The 23,523-nt window shown below is 38.6% G+C and overlaps 1 protein-coding gene and 1 long non-coding RNA gene across 4 annotated transcripts in view; one reads left to right on the top strand and one right to left on the bottom strand.

The window, feature by feature from the left end:
• Positions 1-19,246, top strand: part of LOC120436066 — a 32,318-nt gene extending 13,072 nt beyond the window's left edge. The window contains exons 3-4 of one of the 3 annotated variants that reach the window (XR_005610096.1): positions 5,284-5,339; positions 5,740-5,966. This is a non-coding gene — a long non-coding RNA (uncharacterized LOC120436066). Of the gene's footprint in view, positions 1-975; positions 1,577-5,283; positions 5,340-5,739; positions 5,967-18,962 lie in introns of those variants that run through there. The other 2 variants (XR_005610097.1, XR_005610095.1) reach the window with 2 other exon arrangements.
• Positions 1-23,523, bottom strand: part of LOC116313004 (gamma-aminobutyric acid receptor subunit gamma-3) — a 78,504-nt gene that overhangs the window by 48,578 nt on the left and 6,403 nt on the right. Inside the window, exon 4 of the mRNA XM_031730560.2 lies at positions 7,182-7,249. Coding sequence (XP_031586420.1) covers positions 7,182-7,249 — 68 coding nt within the window. The remainder of the gene's footprint in view (positions 1-7,181; positions 7,250-23,523) is intronic.

Genomic DNA, 23,523 nt, shown 5'->3' with positions numbered 1-23,523 from the left:
ATAATCTTTAATTACAGCTTTTTCAAATCGACCAAATTGATATCTTGTAAAATTCTGGTTGACTGATTTCTCAGACTTCATTTTAAGAATTAAAAATAAGCGTTAACTGGAAAAATAATAATAAAGTTCAAACCAATAACTTGGAAAATGTCTTTTAATCTTTGCTTGCTGGATTCATGCGTGTAGAAATAAATTTGTGCTGCTTGCTTTGACAGACGTGACTTTGGTTGGCAAACCTCTGAACGCAGATACAGATACGCACAAACTGTGCTTGAATGGAAGAACGTTAGCCACTGAGTATGAATGTTTGAGATTCAGAATGAAGGGTTTTGTTTCGTCTCCGGCAGTACTTCGACTTCACGAGTTCTACGAAGGCGCTGCCAGCTTTTTGTCAAAGGACTAGGCATAATGTATAAGGGAACAAATGAACACTAATCGGGCCATTGTTAAAAATGTCACCACAGGTGTGCAGAAAAGTCTTTGACTGCACTTTGACATGTGAAAACGGTCTGCTGAGTTTCTTCAGAAAGGAATTAATCACCACCTGTCTCTTGGAGAAGTCATGGCACCCTGAAATAAACGCTGCATTGTAATTAGAACCAATACAAGTATGACAACTGATTTGACCACATGAACTGCTGTGACTATACGACTTACTGTAAGCTGGTTGCACAGCAGACACGGTGCTTTAAAGCCTATAGAGCACTTTATAAGCAGTAAAGCTGATTCAAGGACAAATTACATACTTACAAATTAAATACTTATTTGATCCCTTGCTAAATTCGTGCATTTGCTCACTTACAAAGAATCCAAAGATCCAAAAACAAAAATTGAGAAATTTTATGCAACTTTTGCATGTCATTGAGTTGGAAGTATTTGATCTCCGACAACCCAGTCAGAATTCTGGCTCTCAGTCAATTAATTATAGATGCTCCTGATCAATTCATTATCTGCATGTACGAAACCTGTCCACAGAATCAATTTCTTCCATTCAAACTTCTCCGCCACCTGGAACAAGACCAAAGACTGCCTCACGTCAGGAACGAGATTGCAGACCTGCACATGGGCTACAAGACCATCTGCAAGAAGACTGACAAGAAGGTGATAACTGTTGGTCATTTTATATTTCTCCCATTTCCAAATAACGGAACCATCAGTTACCCTCGGTCTGCAACTCCGTCAAAGATCTTGCCTCATTGGGTAAAGATAAAAGGCAGCTGATCAGCCCAACACTACACAGCAGTTGAGACCGCAGTCACCACGAACATCGCTGGTAACACGGTATGCTGTAATCGAGTGAAATGCTGCAGTGCCTCCTGCTCCAGAAGGCGCAGAAGAAAACCAAATTCAAGCTCTTTGGCATCAATTTGACCCACTGTGTTTGGAGGAAATGGAAACATTAGGTTTGGGGCTGTTGTGTTTGATAAGGAAGCAGGGCATCTTCACTGCATTGGGGAGACCAATGGACAGGGCTATGTACTGGAAAATCTTGGACGAGACCCTCCTTCACTCAGCCAGAAGAACGAAAATAGGTTGAATAGATTTGCCATCATCACAATCACACAAAACATACTACCAAATTTATAAAGGAGTGGCTAAAGAAGAAGTAAATTAAGGTCATGGAGTTGCCTAGCCAGTCTCCAGACCTCAGTTGCCAAGCGGCAGCCAAGAAACTTAAATGATTTAGAGAGTGTCTGTAAAGGCGAGTGGGCCAAATTCTCTCCCAAGATGTATGCAACCCTGGTGACAACTACAAAAAAAGGCTTACTACTGTCCTTTCCAACAGGAGTTTCTCCACTAGGTAATAAGTCATATTTTGTTTCGGAATCAAATATTTATTTGTAAATGAATTTTTAAGTTTTATGAAATGTGTTTTTCTGGATTTGTGGTTGATATTCTTTCTCTCTCCATTAAAATGAAAGAACCATAAAATTTAGAGACTGTTCATTTCTTTGTTAATTAAGCATACTCACATATTAAGCACAGGGTCAAAAGATATTTCTTCCACTGTCTCAAATATCCCAGAATATAAACTCGAAGACTTGCTTTTCATTTACTGAAGTCAGAACATCGAAGCAACAGTGAAACATTCAACATGACAAAATGGATCAATACAGGAACAAGTAAGCATGTCACAATGATTCTCCTCTGACAGGAGGATTTGGTTTGTATCTGAACACAAGCAAATCTAATTTATTTCCTGTTTTTCCTCTGGGTCACACAGGTCTGTGCAAGCACTGCTCTTTCCTCTTCCAGACACTGTGACAAAAAGTAGCTTTCAGTTTGCACAAACAGCAAAGCTTGAGAGCTGGATCAGTTTCGAGGAAAAAGCTGATGTCTGCAGCTACAGCTAAATCTTTTTTTCTTTCCTCTTTTTTTTGGGGGGGTGAAATAAAGTGACTAAAAGTGTCTGTACATTCATCATCTGTGACAAAGTCACTCAAGTGGCAACAGTGATGACAAGGTTAAAGCCCGCGGCTTACCCATGGTGCAACCACAGAGGTGTTTTTACCTAATTTTGCTGATTAGACTTTGGAAAAACTGTGTGTGGGTGTGTGAAGACTGTTAAACTGACAGCCAGCAGAAAAGTTGATAATGGATGGGTGGAACAGCTTACACGTGTATGTTACACATGAGATGGTTTAACCACCCAGAATAACTAAAGACACATGCATGTTTTAGAAAACTGAAGCGAGCTAAAACTAGCATTTAGCTTAGAGTACAGCTGGGCCTGGTTTAGGCTATAGCTGAGACATAATACTGGATATGGTTATATCACAGTAGTTTCATAAACACAGTATTTATAGGAATGCACTAATATTTACATAACAGTCAAAATCATTTTAGAGGGTTCACAGCAGACTTCATATGCATCACAGCACCTCATAGCATTTCTTACATTTCTTACAGTGTATGTGGCGATAGGTTTTAAAATGAAGCTAACAAAGACTGCAGTTCCTCTAACGTCCCAAAATGAGTCGACCACCAAAGACTCACAGGTAGAAAGCCTAAAATTAGGTGTGTGGCCTTTCTGATTGGCAGGTGTGCTGGCAAAGGTAGCTGTAGCTGCTAGTTGTTTGCAAGATTTCCTCTCAGCTAGTTAGTTTAACCCTTAGATGATCCTTAAACATCCTGACTACCCACTTTCCCCAAAAGTGCCCTAAAAAATATTATATAGTAATATTTCTTTCCACTTTAAATGAATCAGTCTTTTTAAAACGACTTCAGCCTGATATATGAATGACTCCAGCTGAGGTGAGGCAGAAGCTGCAAATAGACAGACTGTGGTCTTTGCATGTAAATTTCCCACATGGTGCTGCCAGCTCTTTTCCTTCTGTCCATGCAAAAGGCACACTGCCCTTACATTTGCTGATGAGAGGGGCGTGCAGCAGCGCCCTGCAGATTTGAAATAATTAATTTTTTGACATGTAAACACCGTCCAAAATGAGCATCCCTACATAAGCCTGCAGTTCCTCTGTGTCAACAAGCCACTGAGTGTTTCCCATGCAGGTTTGTCATGGCCACAATTTGCTGCAGGATTTCATCCATCAGCAGCAGTGCATAGCTGGTGGCATGGTGTGTTGGTCCTGGGTTTAACCTCTTCCTGCTGGCATGTAGCACAGTGTTGTAGTTTTTGTGGAGGACCAAAATATGGAGATGGAGAAGTCCATCCTGTCACTGCTTCAACTCCTCTCCACTTTGACCTTCAGATGAGTCAGAGTTGGATTCTAGATGGTCTGTTTCTACCTCTGAGGCCTCCTCCATGTCAGCTTCAGAGTCCCCAGAGGAGGATGAGGCATCACCTTCACAAATATTGTGCACAATCATTTCCAGAGCCTCCTGTGTGCTGCAAAGTCTTGCAATCTCCAAAATGACAGCTCTTGCACTACTGACCATACTTCTAACCATGGGTACAGTGCAAAACACTGTCAAATTTTGTTTTGGTTCTTGCTGCTGAGAGATCTTTAAAGCTCTTAAAGGTTACTGATCATTTACTGTTATTGAATTAGTTTATAAACCCAAGCGTCGCATTCTAAGAGAAAAAACTCGAAGGTGAATATCTCTCTCTCTCACCCTCTCTCCCACTCACACACTTGCGCGCACACGCACGCACGCACGCACGCACGCACGCACACACACACACACACACACACACACACACACACACACACACATAACAGCACACACTTATCATTTTAGTAGCAAGGCACTCTTGCAGAAAATAGAGAAAGTGTGAAATGTGCATGCTTTGAACGATAAAAGGTGGAAAATATAAAAATTAAAACTTGAAGGCAAGTAGTCCAAAATAAAATCCTAACATAAAGGAAAGCATTAGTTAATGTCAAGATAAATGTGGGATCATGATTGATGATTTTCAATGGGGCATTTTTGGGCTTTAGGATAAAATGTGGCTGTTTTTGTATAGCTTAGCCATTTTAAGCTAATTTAAGGAACTGAGGCAACAATTCTAAAATAAAAGAAAAAACAAATCACCTGGAAAAAATGAGCTATATTTATTCAGCACAGCCAAAACAGCATGAAAATAAAAAAGAAAATGGAGTGGCATAAAATGTCCCCAGGCTCATCTAAGGTAACGGAACTAACCGTGCTCGTAAAGAAGACCATATTTATCTACTGGGTTATATTCCTTGTCTCTTCTTTATTAATGAAATAAATTAATATAGATTTGATAAGAGTGCAAAGAATAGTTTGTCTATCTCTGACTTATTTCACACAAAGCTCATGTAAACGCATAAAAAGTAGACTGATTGTTAAAGCACTTAATGCAACATTAAAAGGGGAAAAGTTAATAAAACAGGAAGTGATGTGGTTGTGAAGCAATGTGCAATCCTATTTATGCTTATATCCTTACTCTCATTCCCCTTATTGTATCTGTAACATGCAACTTCTGTCGGTGCTGTGCTACTGGAAACTGAATTTCCCAGAGGAACCCACCCGAGGGATTAATAAAGTTTCATCTAATCTAATCTAAAATCAATAAAATGCTGATTGACTGACATCTTTTGCTGTATTAAATATTAGCCTATAGCTGGCAACCCGTAGTGTTGGCATCAAATAGCAAACTTTGATGACTGTTTAGGCAGCAAAAGGTCGATAATTTGCTTTTCTGCAATCTCATATATGCCAATGTGTTCAAGCAACAGGCTGAATCAGTGTATAAAGAAATTGATAGATGTGTTAATCATATCATGTTATGAACAATTAGAGATTTGGATGGATTTATTGATTGGTACGTGCTGACTGCATTCCCTTTACAATCAGGACTGGAGAGCAGCAGACTGCTGAAACACCAAAAGAGGAGGAAATATGGCGAAGAGGTGAGCCTCCAAAAGACTAAATAGAGGTAACACATTTTTAAAGGGGCCATTAAGGTACAATGAAAGCAGAAGCTCTGAGACCAGGGCTGGGAAAGTTTACAAACCACATATAATCTCTTGCATGAATGCTTTGTCGGCATCACAATTTAAATAATTTTTTCCTCAAGGTTTTGCTAATGCTGCTTTAAAAAAAAAGTAACAAAGCTGAATAACTCAAATTCCTTATTTCAAGGAATCTATCAATCTGTGAAAAGACAGCCTAACACACCTGACTAAACCAGTAACAGCTCCCTAAATGTCACACCGGCATTAGAAAAAACTACAGTAATTAACCAAACAATGGATTTTCTGATGAAGCATTGCAGGGCTCACCTTTGTCCTCACTTCTCTTATTTTACAGACTTAATGCCACACAAACAGAAATGATCCTGAACATTTAAGCTGCCCACAAATGTTTTCTGTTTGGCTCAGCAGTTCTTCCTTTTTGAACTAAGCAACTCCCATCCCTCAGCTTATCAGACCATCAATCCTCTCTCCATCTTCTTCAGAAGCCCCTCCCTCATTTTTCACATACACTCTAAGTGTCTTAAAAGTGCCCATCTCTCACCTCTCCTAACAATTTGTATGCGTTCCTCCTCTTTCTACATCCAAACTGATCTCATCCCTCTGATTTGTCAGCATTTAAGCCTCTCATGCTGCAGCCTCCTATGCTTTCGGGAGGTGAGGTTTTATTTATTTATTTCATTTTCATTTTTCTGTGCCGATTTCTTGTGATATTTGTATGTTGTCCTTGTACTTTTTCTTTCTTCTTTTATATTGAGGAAGAATAAAAGATAACGAACAAGGCTATGCTTTAAGCAGAATTATGCTGCACATAATACATGCAGAAATGTAAGGAGAATATTTAAACTATAAGAAGTACATTTATTTACTCAATATATGCAAGTTTTGGAAAAAAAAAAGCGTAAATGTCAGATTAAATTTTAAAGCCAACATGTTAAAATAAAATATAACCCTTATGCTGCACTAAATACTGCACTAAATGCTAAAATACTATTATATGCTGATTAGATATGTTGTAGATTAAAAACCTCAAAGTGGAAAGTTACATATATTCATATGTTGCTGCTTGAAAAGGTAACAGTTAGTAAATCAATAAGTGTTATGGAAACAGATTTGACAGATAACTGATGCGGTGATGCTTTAAGATTAAAGATAAAGATGTTCTGCATTTGTTTTGGTACCAGCAGGAGAATTAGACATATTATGCTCATTTTCTGCGCCACACAGCTTTTTATGATCCACAGCTCAAAATAATCCTCATTTACTTTATCAGGGACTCGGTTTCTAAAACAAGCTGTCTCCCTTTAAGCCAGCTTTTATCTGATTGGCTGTCTCCTGCAAACCAGCAGGTGACTGGAGCTTTATGTACTCGCAGCACAGCCATGCCCCGAGATGACCATATTAGGAATATCCACTCTCTATTATGCCCGACAGATCCATTAGGAGAAAAAAAAAACTCTCAGAGATAAATATTAATATCATGCAAAATTCATAATGAATTTTGGCCATGTTATATAAGCTGTTCCAGTGAAATTATCTTATAAATGGTGAGTACCAAAAACAGGTAAACATATTTGTGTTAGGATGAACCTAAAATATCTTTATCTGCCCACAGACAGGTAAACTGTTCTGAATTAGTTCAGTCGCTGACATCCTAAAGTTTGAATCAGCTGCTGCTGCTGAGACACTCTCACCTTTCAACCTGTGCACTGTGCATTCCTCATAAACCCACATGTACATACAATTTCCTGTAGATTGATGGAGAAAGGTCTGACTTACCATATTTATTGAAGAAACTGGCCCAATACTGTTCACGTATATATCAACGTCAATGACAGTTGGTTTAACTGCAGGGGAAACAGAAGAAAAAGGGGAAAGAAAATCAGTGCTGATTGAGACTCTCATTTAAAAACCATACCTGCCTCTTTGTAAATCAAAGAGAAGGAGAGTGAAGATGCATTAATGAAAATTTACTGTTCAGAATTATTTAAAGAATGAGCAGCTGCTGAGAGAAGAAACCCTCTGGAAGTTGTGGTTGTTAAAAATCTTCATCACATAAACTCCTGGGATAAAACACCTCCGTAAGTGTTCTCTTGAATGCAGCAATTATGCTGCGTTTTCACCAACGGGCCACAGACTGCACCACAGTACAGCGCAGAATTACACTTTAATTTCAGACAAAGACATCACTAATGACAAGTCCATGTAGAATATCAGAGGAAAATCAGAAGTAGTCCGCTGGGTCTTGGTCCCACTTTTCCCTGCAGGTTTTCACCCTCGCCAGCTAATCGTGAGCTGAATTACACCCGAGACACCAGATAAATGCAATTAAGTGATAAACCATTGGAGCCTCCATCTCTGACTGGACCAGTGGATGTGGACTGTGATGTTTTTATATCAGTAAATGACAAAACAAATTAAAAATGCCAAAATCTGACATGAACTCATCAGCAGGAAAATCAGCACAGGTAGCAAGAAGCTAACAGAGCAAAACGGTTACTTTGTAAGCTACTGATCTAACACACAGCATAATATAACTATTTAACCACAGACTTGAGGAGATGCGTCACACACAGTTGGTTGCTGTTTATATACCAGTGACCTACTTGGATTGACTCGACACGGTTCACCACAGTTTTCAGGTTTTTCCATTAGGTCATAATATCTGGTGCCAGGTACTTTTTAGTTCCAAGCGATCCGAACAGGTACTAAAATGTGGCGTTGTCAGACTGCATGCCACCGATCGGCTGGTCAGTAGCATCACTTAACGAGTCATGAGAGTGTCTCCTTCATGAAAATCAAAACCGCCATTTTGAAACCCGGAAATGGGAAAAATGGTTGCAAAAAAATAGTTGGTACTAATGGAAAATAGGCGTAAAAGACTCGGCAGCGATTGTGGTGACAATAATTCACAGGTAACATAAAATGTATCTCAACTTTGAAGCAAACCATTGACGTAAGGAAATCATTAATAGAATATGATATGATTAATATGACACATGAGGGTTATCTATGTAACCACAATCGTGACAGTGACTGTGGCCTGCAAAGAGTATACACTATATGTAAACAAAGCTTTAAAAGTCTGCCCACTGTGCAAAGAAATGTTGGATTAAAGACAGAAATTATTTCAATGTCAAACTTAGGCTAATTTTCGATGGCATTTTTATACTGCTTCCAGGGGCTCTGTAGTCCCATGTTTCCAGAGGGTGGAGGGAATGCAGAGTGACGGTCCAAAGTCAGTGGACGGTTGGTGTGGGCTCTTGATGCTAAAACAAAAGTGAGCAGCTGCACGGTGGATTTGGAGCAGAAAATGTCCCCAGCTTCTCACAGGAAGTTTGCAAAATGGGCATGTCAACAAAGGCTATCTAGCAGATTGTGCAAGTGTTTGTGTATGAACTGGACTAACTCTCATACTTTTTGTCGCAACTTCTCTCAGTCTAGCTACTGATCACAACCACAATCTTCATTCATTCTTCACAATAAAACAGGATAATTGTAAAAATGAACCATATATAATGCAAATGTTTTTTTAAACTTATTTCAACACATTTTAATAAATTACAGTTTGACCTGGTTAAAAACAAGTAAGTTGATTAATTTAAATAAATAAACCACAAAAAACGACCCAGTCGAAAGTTCAAATGTTGAACATTATATTGACCTCCAAGTTGGGTCATGCTTGGACGTCCAATTTGTGGACCTAGTTTGGACACTGTATAGATGCCCAGAATTGGTCATGGACTGATGAACCCAATGCATGTCTATCCCACGTCCAGTATTCAGTGGGTGGTGTTTGTTTTTGCGTCTAGTTTTCCAAAATTTACATTCAGTCCAATATTTAAGCGCTCTATGGATCCACCAAGCCAGCTAGAAGGGCTCGAATTAAGTGATATGTATACAGCAACTGATAACTTACTAAATATATGCTAGGCTTTCAAATAAGATGAGATTGGCTGCATTTGTACAATCTGGTAATTATGGCTGTAACACACAGCCAACAATTTCCACACCAGGAAGTTGCCTCAGTCTTCATTTTTTTACAACCAGCATCAATATACATCGATACACACATTCCAAACACAACAACTTAAAGGACTTCCTTTCTTCTTTTCTTTAATTAATTTACACCAGCCTGCCTTATTCATGGAGGGACACCCCTGGCTTTCCCCGCCTCTGCTGCTCTCGGTCATTTCATGGACAGGTGTAAAAGTGTCATTTAAACCTCGAGCTTTAACAGCTAAGTGACAGCTGTGACACGCTGCTGCCACGAGTGTTCACATTTGCATAGCAAAGAGCTCTTCCATCATTTTGCATTACCTGTCTTTAGAGTCTTCATGTCTCAGCCAATTAAATCCACAGCGAGAATTTTTCCACCTGCCAGTCTCCCTTCCAGCATTCGCTTCACATGCTAACAGATGGCACATGAGAGAACATTTCTGGAGAGCTCCCGCTGAGGCAGCTTTTCAAAACCACTATATTCATAATGGCACAACACCTGGTGAGCAAACTAAATTGATCTGAAGTAAAATGTAAAAATATCTGGAATATTTGTCCAAAACCTCTCATCATAACTTTTTTTTAACACCACCACATAGGCCAGGCTGCAAATACTTCCACGCACTCCTACAGGTGAAGTGTGTGGAAGCTGTCAGATGATAATGTCAGTGACTGCAACAGGATACGTGCTGGCAGCAGAGCGACCACCCAGGCAACAAAGTAATTGGACACAATTAACGCTGATAGTTGGGCAGCAACACACTCGTGCCTCTCGTTTCCTCACCTGTGCTAATCTCTCCTGAACAGAGCGCATACACAAGAAACACCGGTGAATTTTCTTTATCCAAAGAAATCCCCCCAAAACTTGTGAGGTCAGTCTTCTAACAAGGAAGAGATTCACACTATCAGTATTTTATAACAGTCAACAGAGAAGGAGACACGGGTCAAATAGGCAGAAAAGCAATGATTTAACAAGGAAGAGATTCACACTATCAGTATTTTATAACAGTCAACAGAGAAGGAGACACGGGTCAAACAGGCAGAAAAGCAATGATTTAACGTGACCCCCAAATTTCCTCTTCTTTTGATTGCACATGTGAGTCATAGTACATCTATCATTATATAAAGGTATACTGCTGTGTAACGGTTTCTTATGCTCAAATGGATCAGCATGAATCACTGACCTAAAAAGTTCAACAGGAAGTACTGTGATGTTCATACTGTGCAATGAAAAGTATGTGGAGGTCGAGGTTTTCAAAGGGCACGCGAGCATTTTGATTACAAATGAAACCCTCAAATGTCTCGAGCCATTTAGCAACTAAAATGGTTGTTATATTTTATAAAAGAATATTGGTTCTCTGTTTGTGCTTCTAATATTTGTAATGTATGAAAGATTCAGTACTGTGCTTACTGTCTGACCAGCTTTACTCTTCACACAGCCTGAGCTGTCTGAACCAGAAATTCAACATTTGGATTCTTCACTTCATCAAACCTGTTGTCACTGATTTTAGTCCAGTTCTTGTGTAACTTGGCATACCTCAGCCTTTTTTCCCTGTTTCCCTAAGAATGACACGTTGACAGCCGATAAGTCTTCAGATCACCTGAAGGTCCAGATGCTTCTCTCAGTCAGGTCTCTGCTGTTATCTTTCCTATTTCATAAGGACATGACTTTCAGATACTGTTCATCTGCTCTAGATTATTTTTTCAGGCCTGCTACTTCTGCTTTTGTCCTCTACTTGTCCAGTTTCTTTATTGTTTTTAAAGGACACACTGCACACCACGCTGAGACATGCCAAGTTGTGAGTTAATAGCTCTTTGAGAATCACCTTGTTGGTACAAAAATTCAGTTTTATGCCTGTCGAGCTTTATTATCTTTGGCATTTTTCAATGATTCGACTGAAGAAATTAGAAAATTATATTTTTGTGACATACTCCTTGTAACAAAGTCCCTAAAGGTACATTTTTAAAATTGGTTCTTACTTGTTTGTTATGTTAAGAGTTAGGTTTCAATGTTTCCTACACCATGTATATAGTTCCACTCACATATGTGATATGTATACATATACACTGCTTTTTATTCTATTCTATTTATTTTTATTTTTTCAGCCTTATTGTATATTGGTTTCTCTTCTTCTTATTTTAGCACCTTTGTGGTCCAGCTACCCAATTTTGCTGTGCAAGAAACTGCACAATGACAATAAAAAGCTCTAAGCTCTCTAAGCTAAGGTTTCTTTTTTATGCTTGAATGATTCATAGGTCAGTGTTAAATGGGTTAACAAAAATAAAAACATAATTTGTCCTCTGAAATGGTCAGGTACAAGGACTGGAATGAAAATGCACGGTTTATTTAAACAAGCAGTCTCACTGAGATCGAAATCTCTTTTTTCCATGACAGCCCTGTGTACAAAGAAGAAAACATAAAAATCGAGACAAACAGCTACATAATAAAAAGGACACATTATACACAAAAATGAAAAAGAACATGTACAAGAGTGTTTGCAGATGGACAAATACAACCCTCTGAAATGTTTCAGTGAAGGAGATGCAGCTTCATAGTTTTTGTAGCTCAATGCAAGTTCGTTTTGAACAAGAATTACAGCTAACCTTAAAATTTCCAGCAATCTGTAAGTTCTTTGTTTAAATTCAATCAAGGAGCAGCGATAAGGAGGCAATCATTGCAGCAGAGCTTTGTAACTGACAGACATGCAATATATACTCTTCGATTTGCTGGAGCTCACCATCCTAGCAAATCGAGATCTGTTTCTATAAAAATATCCTATTTTCATCTTTAATTGTCTTTTAATATGTTTTTAAAAGTGAGTCTATCATCCAGAGAAATATGAACATGGACTACAGGCTGGATAATTGTAGGTGACCTTGTAAATATCATACTTAGTTTTATCAAAGTTTTAAATAAGTCTATGTGTGATCAGAGAAAAGCATAAGTCTGTGTGGTTGCAGACCAGCTACATGTCTTTGGAATAACCATTTCGAAGGCAATGCACACATTTTCCCGTGTGTGACTACAATGTGCCAAAACGAGATGCCTAATTATGGAATAATTACCACCAAATTACAACCAAATCAAAGACTCTAGTGTTTAAAAAAAAAAAAACATAAATATTTTCAGGCAATTTTCCATAATGCTGGAAACCATTAGCCAGACTAACAGGCCAATTCCTGCATGAAAAGAAATATATTCACAAATTCATGGCAGGAAATAGTTTTGAAATTTAAAATATCCTAATGGCAAATAAAATAACAGGTCATAAATGGGCCTGCTCAGTCATTTGCAAGTTAAGATGATGGTTAGTTTTGATCTTCTACTGTTTTTGTACCTTTCAACCCTAAAATTATAAATATGTCCTTTGAACATTTACACTCTGATGGTGCGTTCACACCAAATAATAATAATTTTAAAAAAAATTTTCTCCAATAGCATGCAGTGTATTTTATGGGGTAAAGTGACATTAATTAACAGCAGGCGATACAAACTGTCACGGTGCGGAGTCTGTTTGTGTGTTTTGTTTTTTTTTTATTATAAATATGCATCATTTCAGTTAGTTTCTGGTTGTATTTTGGTGATTTCTAGTTCTTAGGTTTTGTTCCTGTGCCTCCAAGGTTTAGTGGGTCATGTCTCCAGTGTAGGTTTGGTTCTGTCTTTATGTTTATTCGTCTGTTTCCCAGTCGCGTGTCTTGCTCCCTCTCTTCCTCATGTCACGGTGTCAAGTCTGCGTTTTTGTGCACATCTCTTGGTTCCTGTTTTACTTTGACAGTCTCGCATCCTGTGTTCAGTGTTTTGAGTTTTGCTTCCCCTTTGTCTAGGGCGATCATGGCTCAAGAGTTGGCAGTTCGTCTTGTAATTGGAAGGTTGCCGGTTCGTACCCCGGCTCCGACAGTCTCGGTAGTTGTGTCCTTGGGCAAGACACTTCACCTGTTGCCTACTGGTGGTGGTCAGAGGGCCCAGTGGCGCCAGTGTCCGGCAGCCTCGCCTCTGTCAGTGCGCCCCAGGGTGGCTGTGGCTACAATGTAGCTTGCCATCACCAGTGTGTGAATGGGTGGATGACTGAATGTGGTGTAAAGCGCTTTGGGGTCCATAGGGACTAAGTAAAGCGCCATACAAATACAGGCCATTTACCATTTTTACCATATCAGATTAGGTGCAGCTGTGTCTTGTCTTGTGTTTTTCAAGGTTCCATCCAGGTCTCAGGTTATCAGGTATTGGTTTTCTATGTTTAGCTTTCTCCAGTTTATGTTTTTATTAGTTATCTCAGTCTCCTCCTGCCTTTTGTTTTGTAGTATTTTGTGCAGCCAACAATAAAGGCTTCCACCTCCATCTCTCCGTTGTCTGCATTTGGGTCCACCTCTTTCTCTTCACACAATCTATCCTTGCATATCATGACACAAACAGGTGAATCAGCATTTGTACAACTTAAAATTTTTCAAATTCTAAAACCTTGCTTCACGACTCATCGGCGGAGATTCTTCTGGCAATTTCTCTGACTTTCTATAACCAGAAGGCACAAGCGACAAGTCTGTCAGTCTTGCCTTAGCAAGAAATGGCTAGTTCTCCCAGAAATGAAGAAACCACAGTTTTGAAATAAGAGACATTCATAAAGTCTGCCACTGATATCATTATACACACAGAATCGAGCATAAATGGAAAGTTTTTCTTGTGTTCCTCTCCAGCAAGAATAGGCCGAACTGAGTGGGCTGTAAGAGACTACAAACAAAATCTAGTTCAGTATTTAATTATGTCTCATTGAAGATGTGTACCTTTGGCAGTGAAGCTGCATTACATTACTTTCTTCATTATGTACAGTATAATTGGGTGGCAGGCTGTAATTCAGCACCTGCATACAGTACCACTTAGCAACAGTTAGGCTGTGACTAGTCATTCAGTAAATGGAGACAGCTCATTAACTTTAGGGAAAGAGATGGCATGAACTAGAAATTAATTAGCATTAGTGTGTAGGTTATTTATCTGTGCAGCCATCAGAGAATACTATCAGTGGTCCCGTTAAATATGTTGTACTGTTCAGATCAAATACCAACACGTTAAAAGTCCAGCTTTAAATAAGTGTACGATCAGCTGTGCACTGGTGAATGGGCACTTGGAGACATTTATACGCTCCTCCGATGAGCAGGGCAGGGAAGCCTGTTGTGAGATTTATTTGTCATTAGAGTGGGCAGAGCATGATGAACAGGTCTACAGAGACATTAGCTAATCTTGCTTCAGGTTTGCGCTGGAGCCTGGCCCTGTCTGTACATGAGCCGGCGGTGACGAGCGGAGACAAACTGCAGCCCCGTCTCTGTGTTTGACACACTGACAGTGATATTTACGGCAAACAAAAATGTGTCACCGTAGCTGCATATTTGCCTTTCTGTGGTAAAACAAAATTAGAAATGTCCTTGTCAGGCCGCGCTCGGCCGTCAGCTCTATTCAAAGAGAATGGATTTGAATAAAAAACAATAAAGGAATGCCACGACGGTACTCATCTATAAGTCCATGTTACTTTTCACCTCTCTTTATCTTTTGCTGCTTTTGTCTCCATGAACTGTCAAACGATGACAAAACAGCACTGAAAATGCATTTTCATTATCTTTGCTTTCACTGAATGTTACATTCCTAACCATCCGAGTTTATTTAAATAGTCAAACTGATCAGTTCATCTGACCTCCTGTGTTATTCTGAGGAAATTTGACTCTACCCACCAAATCCTCTGTTGAGTGGCTACCTTCTGTTTTTCAGTAATTTCTCAGGACTTATCACAAAAAGGTATAGAGCAAGAAGTAAGTGCCATCCCAGGTCTTTGACGAATGGTTTTTAGTTTTCTGAGTTTTAGTTTCCTTTTGAGATTATGTATATTTAAGGTTTGAGTTGTTTCTTGACTCTTTTGTTATCTGGTGGTTCCAGTTTGCTGTTGTGCTCGCTTTATTTAGAGCTGTTTTAATACAGTTCTTCATATTATGAGATTTTCAAGTCTAATTGGTTTATGTGTTGTCACATTAATATTACTACAATACATTTGTTAAACTTTTTATATACATATATTGCAAAATTCACACCACAGTTTTTTCTAATCTTTGTAATTATTGTGTATCTTTATTTCTAATTCAGTTGGATTCTGATCTAAACAGTGATGGTAAAGTGTTATCATAATTATACTATAATTATAAAGACTCATAATGCATAACTAAAATGTTTAATTTTAAAATTAATCATAGTTTTGAGTATCTCTTTTGTAACATGAAATCTAGTTTTTCTACTAGTCCTCGTACCACAACATTATTACTTATGTTTATAATCCTTCCATTTATCAGACAAAGAAACTTTGATTGAAATGTTAAGTTAAAAAAAGATCTTGACAGTGCATTTACTTAAACCTGCTTTAACTCATTTACCTTAATGACTTAAGTTCACTCAAAAAAACTTCTCTTACAATCTGATTATTTTGTCAAATCAAATGTTTGACTAACTGTTTCATAATCCTGCCTCAGTAAGTCATCATTTTGACTTATGATTTCAGAACTGAGACTAAATAACTTAATACCTAACTGATCAAAAAACTAGTTCAAATTCTGACTATTACCAAGAAACATTTTTACCAACTGATCTTTTTGATTAGATACCTCACACACATGACTACATAATTTATTAAGTATCTCAAGCTTTAGAAAAATCTTTTTTTTTTCTTGTGCTTCCCCATAGTTGGAGAGGCTACTATCCACTACTGCATATTTTAGTCTGGTCATTAATCACATGAGCTAGCAGGAACTCCCGATGACATAACCACACGTGGGATAGTCCCAGCCTCTTGGTTGGCGTCTGCATACTCTAAGCCACAGCATAAGGACTGATGGCATAAAGACTTCTACTCTCACTGTCTGAGCTCATTGCAAGAACAGATCACTCCCTTCAGGCTAGCAGTACCACGGCTGATCATCTGTCACGCAGTAAGTAGACACCAGAGCCAGTTTAAGGAGGGCCCTTTAATGAAAGTGTGGGAAAATAACTGCAATACAGCTGCAATCAAGGCCAACTTCAATCTAAGAGTTGTACTCACACCTTAGTGCTTTTAGCACTTTTCAGCTGTCTCTTGTTGCGCGTATAAAGAGTGCATCACAGATTGTGACAGTTAAATGTATTTCGACAGAGCCCCTGATTTAAACTGAAACAGTAAAACTTTGAACTTTGAAGTTATGCATATTAATCATCTTGTTAAAGTGCAAAGTTCTGCTCTGAAACCTTGGGTCCTGGTGAGTAGGTTGTTTTGACATGTACCACCCTCCTCAGCATTTTGAACACCAACTGTGCTGCAACCCACAGGACCTAAAAGATCTGCTGCCAATGGCCCCAAGGCAGAGACCACAGGGCACCTGCACAAGTCCCGAGTATATTCCCGGTCAAGCAAATGGTTTTAATATTGTGGCTTACTGGTGCACATTGCAGTTACTGAAGTAATATACTCTATACTATAAGGCTCTTTATAAATGGCCACATGAATCACCTTGACAGAAAAATCTAAACTTGAATCCTAGGATGCTTTCAACCTTATGTTATGGTTATAAATGATGACGGTTTAATAAAGTTATCTGTTCCTTGGATCATGATCAAACTTTCAACCTAATTGCACAAAAATCCTTTAAGCAGCCCTTCAATATCTAATGATCAGATAAAGTATAAATAAAGTTGTTTAAGTCTAAATCCACAAACAACAGTAACAATAACCGGTTGACTTGATTGTGACAGACTGCCCCGCTCATCTCCCACATTATACAAAGGAGGCTTTCTCTTTTTCCCAGACACTGAGACAAATACTCGTGATGTATTAGAGTGAACCAAACGTACAATGTGTAAACTGGATCAATCAATCACTGTCACTGCTTTCAAAGCTGAGTCTGACGCATCCTGACAGGAGCCAAAATAGTTACTAGGTAACAAATGTCTAAACAAATGTCTCCGTCATTTTTCTGTGTGAATGGGCTCCACTTGAAGCTGCACATTTCTTTTGTACTTCTTCCTCTTTTGTCATTTGAAAGCTTCTTATTTTACTGTAGTTGTTAGCTTTAAACCTTTTGTGCACATTAATGAAAGAAAACATTTAAAGTTCATTAGAGGGCTACGTATGTGCGTCTGTTATTATGCAGCACTGCTTTTATTCTTTTCATCCATCACCCCATTGTTTTTAAATCAGACAGGGGTTATGTTCCTGCAGATGCAAACTACTGCTGTTTTATGTTTAAAGAAAAAATAAACGGGCGCCTTGATTGTGAAGCAGTCACAGAGAACAATTCATTTGTCATAGATTAGATGACTGCCACCGTTCATCACAATTTGTCACTTCGAGCGTTCTCATTACTGTATAATGTAATTTTTCGTCGGGTAATGGAGCTAGAAGAAGCTGCCTGAAGAAAGTGTGACAACATGCCAATCCAGAGGTGTTTTAAACACAACTGTTAGGAATTCTTATACAGGAACATGGCATACTCTGTGTGCTAAACTTGACCGGTCCTCTTCCATAAACTGGTAAATGGTCTGTATTTGTATAGCACTTTACTTAGTCCCTATGGGCCCCAAAGCGCTTTACACTACACTCAGTCATCCACACACTAGTGATGGCAAGCTACATTGTAGCCACAGCTGCCCTGGGGCACACTGACAGAGGTGAGGCTGCCGGACACTGGCGCCACTGGGCCCTCTGACCACCACCAGTAGGCAACGGGTGAAGTGTCTTGCCCAAGGACACAACGACCGAGACTGTCCAAGCCGGGGCTCAAACCGGCAACCTTCCGATTACAAGACGAACTGCCAACTCTTGAGCCACGATCGCCCCAGACTGTATATAAAAGACAGACGGCCTCAATTTGTAACCTCAGTAAAGCTTTATCTGATGAATTTATGATTCCAGTTGGTAGTTTATGGTCCCCTAAACCCTTAAGCTTCAAATGAAACATCACCAACAACAACTACATTTATCTTTCATATACAGTTAAGTGAGTTCTTAAAATCGCCTGTGTTTTAACATCTAAAGTGATAAGTTATTATATTGTGTTTATCATGTGTTTATCATACCTTTACCATTTCCTTTATCCGCATATAACAGATATTACTAACTGTTCAAAAGTCATTAGTTATAGATTTCAATCACTTTTATTTCAAAAGTCGTCAAACACACTCTTGTATCATTTTAACAACAAAATCTAGATGACCTGGTGACTTCGTAATAAGAGGTAGCTGATCAGTGTGGTATTTGGACAATAATATGGATGAACTTGATGAGATTATTAAGACCAGAAGAGTTCATGCAGTTCATGGACCAATGCACTGATACTGCCTCACTCACTAGCTTTAAGACTTTTCAGGTGGACAGAGACGTAAGAAGAAATGTGAAGACTCCACCTGTTATGACTAAAAGGTGCAGGTTCCAGTACCATGTCCTTGTAATATCAGGCATGTTAGTGAAAAAGGCACGTTTTTGTGACCTGAATGCTGAACTGCAAGCTGTTGGAATGTGTCTATGTTACTCACTGAGGGAATTCATCACTGTTTGAATCCAGTTTGAATCAACACCCTGTTTGGATTCCTCCATCAGCTGACTCAGAGGTTACCCAAAAGGCTGTGGTTAATGGATGTGGATAATGAATGGATCCCGACGCCCCACCATTTGCTGGCGATGCAGTGGAACACGGAGCTGACACACTGACACAGATGTTAGAGATACCTGCATTTAATTTATACTGAAGCTCCTTATTGTATCATATTGAGATTTTGATTTATTGAGCGCTTTTCTATATTTTCTATTTAACTTTTTCTATTTAAATATTTTACTGCTTCTTTAGTGTAATGTATTTGTTTTTCATTTTTTATGTGTTATGTTTTTGGCTGCTGTAACAGTAATTTCACAACTTTCTTCTTCTTGGTCGTCTTCTTCATCTTCTTCTTCTTATTATTATTATCATTATTATTATTATTATCATTACTCATCCTTCGTTATTCCCCTTCTTGTGTTTTAAATTAAATCTGAACAAACATCATGTTGGTGTCTAATATTTTTTTTTTCAGCAGAACAAATCAAAAACATCTAGGTTATTAAAAAAAAACTGCTCCTTACAAAATGTAATGCCTAATCATTGACTAATTACCAACAAATTACAATTGAATCCACAAGTCCACAATGTTAAAAACACATATTTCCACACAGCTTTCCATGTTTTAACCTATACCAACGATCAGAAGTTATTGGACAAGTAGTCTGACAAATGAATTACAAGGAGGGTTTTTATGATATTTCACATTACTACAGTACATAAAAATATACAGCTGGGATCACAACTGATGCCACTCAGACAGTTAAAGGTCAAAAAACAATACCAGGAGGGAAAATATCAAGTTTACTTAAAATTCACCTTTTCTTCATATTTTCCTCCTAAAATCATAACCAGTGAAGTACAATAACATGAAAAAATGACATTTGGACATTTAAAGTTAACTTTTACTCCACAACATCAACAGAGGCATCATTTTACATTCAGCCCATGTGTTGGAAACGCCTCTTGTTTAACTACGAGTTTAAAAAGTCACATTCATTAATGCCAACAGGACAAGGTCAAATGACTTCAGCTCACCATCTGTCATCAAAGGACCCGCAACACAACAAATGGCTTTCTAATGTACTTATCTGTGGTGTGTGTTCAGGGGAATTACAAAAAATAAATGCTAATTGCCCGCATCCTATTTATCGTCTCTTCTTTGAAATTATCCATACAAGTTAATTTAGTGTGCCATGGCTGGGCGGCCAGGAGGAATACAGATCTCTGATACACTATAGAATAATAATTTTCCGTGTAAATGACTCCTCGTGGGTGCGATGGGAAAAAAACAGCAAAAAAACCCCACCAGAAAAATAGTCCCCGAAGAAGCTTAGTGAAAAGGTCACTGTGTTTATTACTCAGACACAAAGTCTGGACTCATACATCCTGTGGGTGACTGCTGAACAGTCTAGCACACACATCATCCATAAAAAGTAAAAGTCCCGTTCTATTCATGACTTTCACTTGTTTGCTGTTTCAGTGCATCCATCACTCCCACGTCATTTCCTCGACAGGGGAATGATAGAAAGACACAAACAATAAACTCGTTATGCAGCTGCTAATTGATGATTTTTAGCGTGAACCGTGTTTAAGTTTAAATTCAGTGTAAAAATATTAGTGATGTGATGTCAGTGTTTGCATCACAATCCTGATAAAACAGGATTTTTTTAAAATACACATTTGCGTGCAGAAAAACTGTTCAGGCTTTTCCTGCTGAGAAAGTTTGTCTGAGCTACCGTCAGTCTAAGAACATTGAGGCTTTTTTTGTGTGTGATACACACAAAAAAAAGCACATTTGTGACACTTCAGGCTCTTGAAATGCTCCTCATAATTGCACTTAGCATTTTTAGATGGTCTTATTGACCATTTGCGTCACAGTAAATTAATGGCTGTTTCTTTTATTTTTCAGAGTGAACATTGTGCCATTGGATGTCAGTTATGTTTATATAATATATAATTGTAGTCATTTCCTGTTTATTTTGTCATTCCTGGTCTTAGTGCTTTCCTTTGTTAGCGCTCTCTCAATTTTTTCTGCCTGTGTTCAGTCAGTTAATCACTCACCTCAGTTTATGTCCTCTCCTGTCTCGCTTTCTCTTTTGCTAGCTTGTCTTGTTCAGTTCTTGTTCACTTCAGCTAATCGGCAAATCTCCAAATCTGCATTTTGATTAGCTTCTCCAGGCCAACAAGTTAACTCTTGAACGGGACCCAAGGGCTCTGCCCATTTTACAAGCAATGCTGTTATAGTTTGTGCTAGAGACAAAATTCAAACAAAGAAGCGAAGACAAGGTTACGGGTATATTTCGTATACCATGGCATCATAAAGCATTCAGCAAAGTATTGCTGTCTGAACACACACAGAAAAATCAGCTATGCCTCAATTTCACCATGTTTGCACAACTCCTCAATCCTTTTGGGCCAGAAATAAAGTTCAGATGGTTCCTGGCTTTGACATCCGCATTAATGGTATTTTTCCAGTGTATGCCTTTGCAAAGAGATTATTACCTCATACATTAAAAGGGACATTATTAATTAGGTGGCATGAAGACATCACAGCCCTGCTGGAGATTTGTTGGCTGCACATCCATGTTGTGCTCCACCACATCCCAAAGGTGCAATCACCTTTGGGACTGAGACCTGGCGACTGTGGAGGCCATCTGAGTTCAGTGAACTCACTGGCATGCTCAAGAAACCAGTTTCAGACATTCTGAGCTTTGTGACATGGTGTGTTATCCTGCTGAAAGCAGCATCAGAAGATGGATACACTGTGGTCATAAAGGGATGGACACGGTCAGCAGCAATGCTCACAACTGTTTTCCCAATCTTCTGTTGTCCAAGTTTGGTGAGTTGGAGCTAACAGCTAACAGGAGTGGCACCTGGTGTGCTCTTCCGCTGCTGTAGCTTATCTGTTTCAAGAGGTGCATTCAGAGGTGCTCTTCTGCATAGCTTGGTTGTAATGTGTGGTTAGTTATTACATTGAGTTATAGTCTGGCTATTTTAACCCAATAATCACTATTTGATATTTTCTCTTTTTTAGACCCTAGAGATGGTTGTGTGGGAAAAGTTGCTGAAACACTTAACAGACCATGTGACACCAGCCATTTCAAGTCATTTAAATCCCTTTTCTTTCTCATTCAAATGCTCAATCTAAAATTCAACGGGTCGTCTTGAATATGTCTGCATGCCTAAATGAATTTAGCTGCTGACATTACTGCTGATTCAATAGCTGAATGGGTGCTCCTAATAAAATGGTCGGTAAGTTTAAATATATTAGTATTTATATTAACGCAGGCTCATAATAAGCATGAAAGCTTCAAATAATGAGTTCCGACTTAACAGTCAGGTAAAAACTGGTTTAAAGACACAGGGATGAGACAGGATGAACTGAGTGTTTTGTGAAGTGTGACTCATGCCAAGCTACTCTGATAAAGTCATGGAATAAAAACGAAGCAGGAAATTAGCAGAACAAATCTTTTTTAAAACAAATCACCTAAAAATTGGGACTTATATCTGCTTCAGAGTCTCATGGCTTCACCGCCACCACCACCTCCCATATCTATATATATATATATATTATCCAAGGGGATCTGGACCTGAGCCCTAACTGCTGTAAGGAATTATGTAACATTACTGAAAGCACACAAATAAGCTACTAAATGGACCTGTTTGAGATTTTTTTGTTGTTGTTATTGTGGTTTCCAGGGAAACTCAGTTACATTACTGTTATATGTTACCAGGTTATAACGAAAAATAGATTACCGAGCAGGGAAATTGCACATAATTTATCCTCTCTAATATGTTATTCTTGAAGCTTCAGGAAGCTTAGATAGATTAAACTGCAGTGAAAGCACATGAGTAATAACAAGAGAAAACAAATTTCCATGACATTAATGTCTGGATTAAAAGTAAGCATCCAGCTGAGCACTGGATAACTCTAGAACAAGCGGTATCTATGTAGCTCTGACAAAGGCCATCGTTATGCCGTATGCTGATGGAAAATTTAACCGATCCGTTGTTTGTATGAATCAAAACAGTCAGGAGAGGATTTAAAACACTGAGAAAAACAGTTTAAAAAATTGAAATTGACCACAGGATGAGCAGATGACATAGTAAACATTAGGTTTGTTCTATCAACTGAGGAAAGTGAGAGGTCAGGGTTATTTACTGGAGTGAAACATTGAGAAAGTAACTCTAATAAAGTGGGACTAAGATGTAAGAACAGGATCATCTCTCTCAGGAATGCATTGAAAGGGGTTTTAGAGAGCATGATGTGTGAGGTCATCTATATGTGCCACTGAGTAACACCCAGCGTACCAATCACATTTTTTTCTTTTGTGCCCTTTATTTTTCCCAGACAGGAACAGCGGAGCTTGCACTACTTGGTATCCATAGTAACAGAGATATTATACAAGATTCCGGTTGTAAAAATCCTGTTTGCTAAAGCAGTGACTGAAGATTTTCTAAGAGATGAAGTGATGCTGAAGGATCCACCTACTTTGCTGTCCAAAACAACAGACTGTATACAAAAGAT

This window comes from Oreochromis aureus, linkage group 23, assembly GCF_013358895.1.
Source record: "Oreochromis aureus strain Israel breed Guangdong linkage group 23, ZZ_aureus, whole genome shotgun sequence".
NCBI classification, from domain to species: domain Eukaryota; kingdom Metazoa; phylum Chordata; class Actinopteri; order Cichliformes; family Cichlidae; genus Oreochromis; species Oreochromis aureus.
This window is presented reverse-complemented; position numbering and strand designations above follow the sequence as displayed.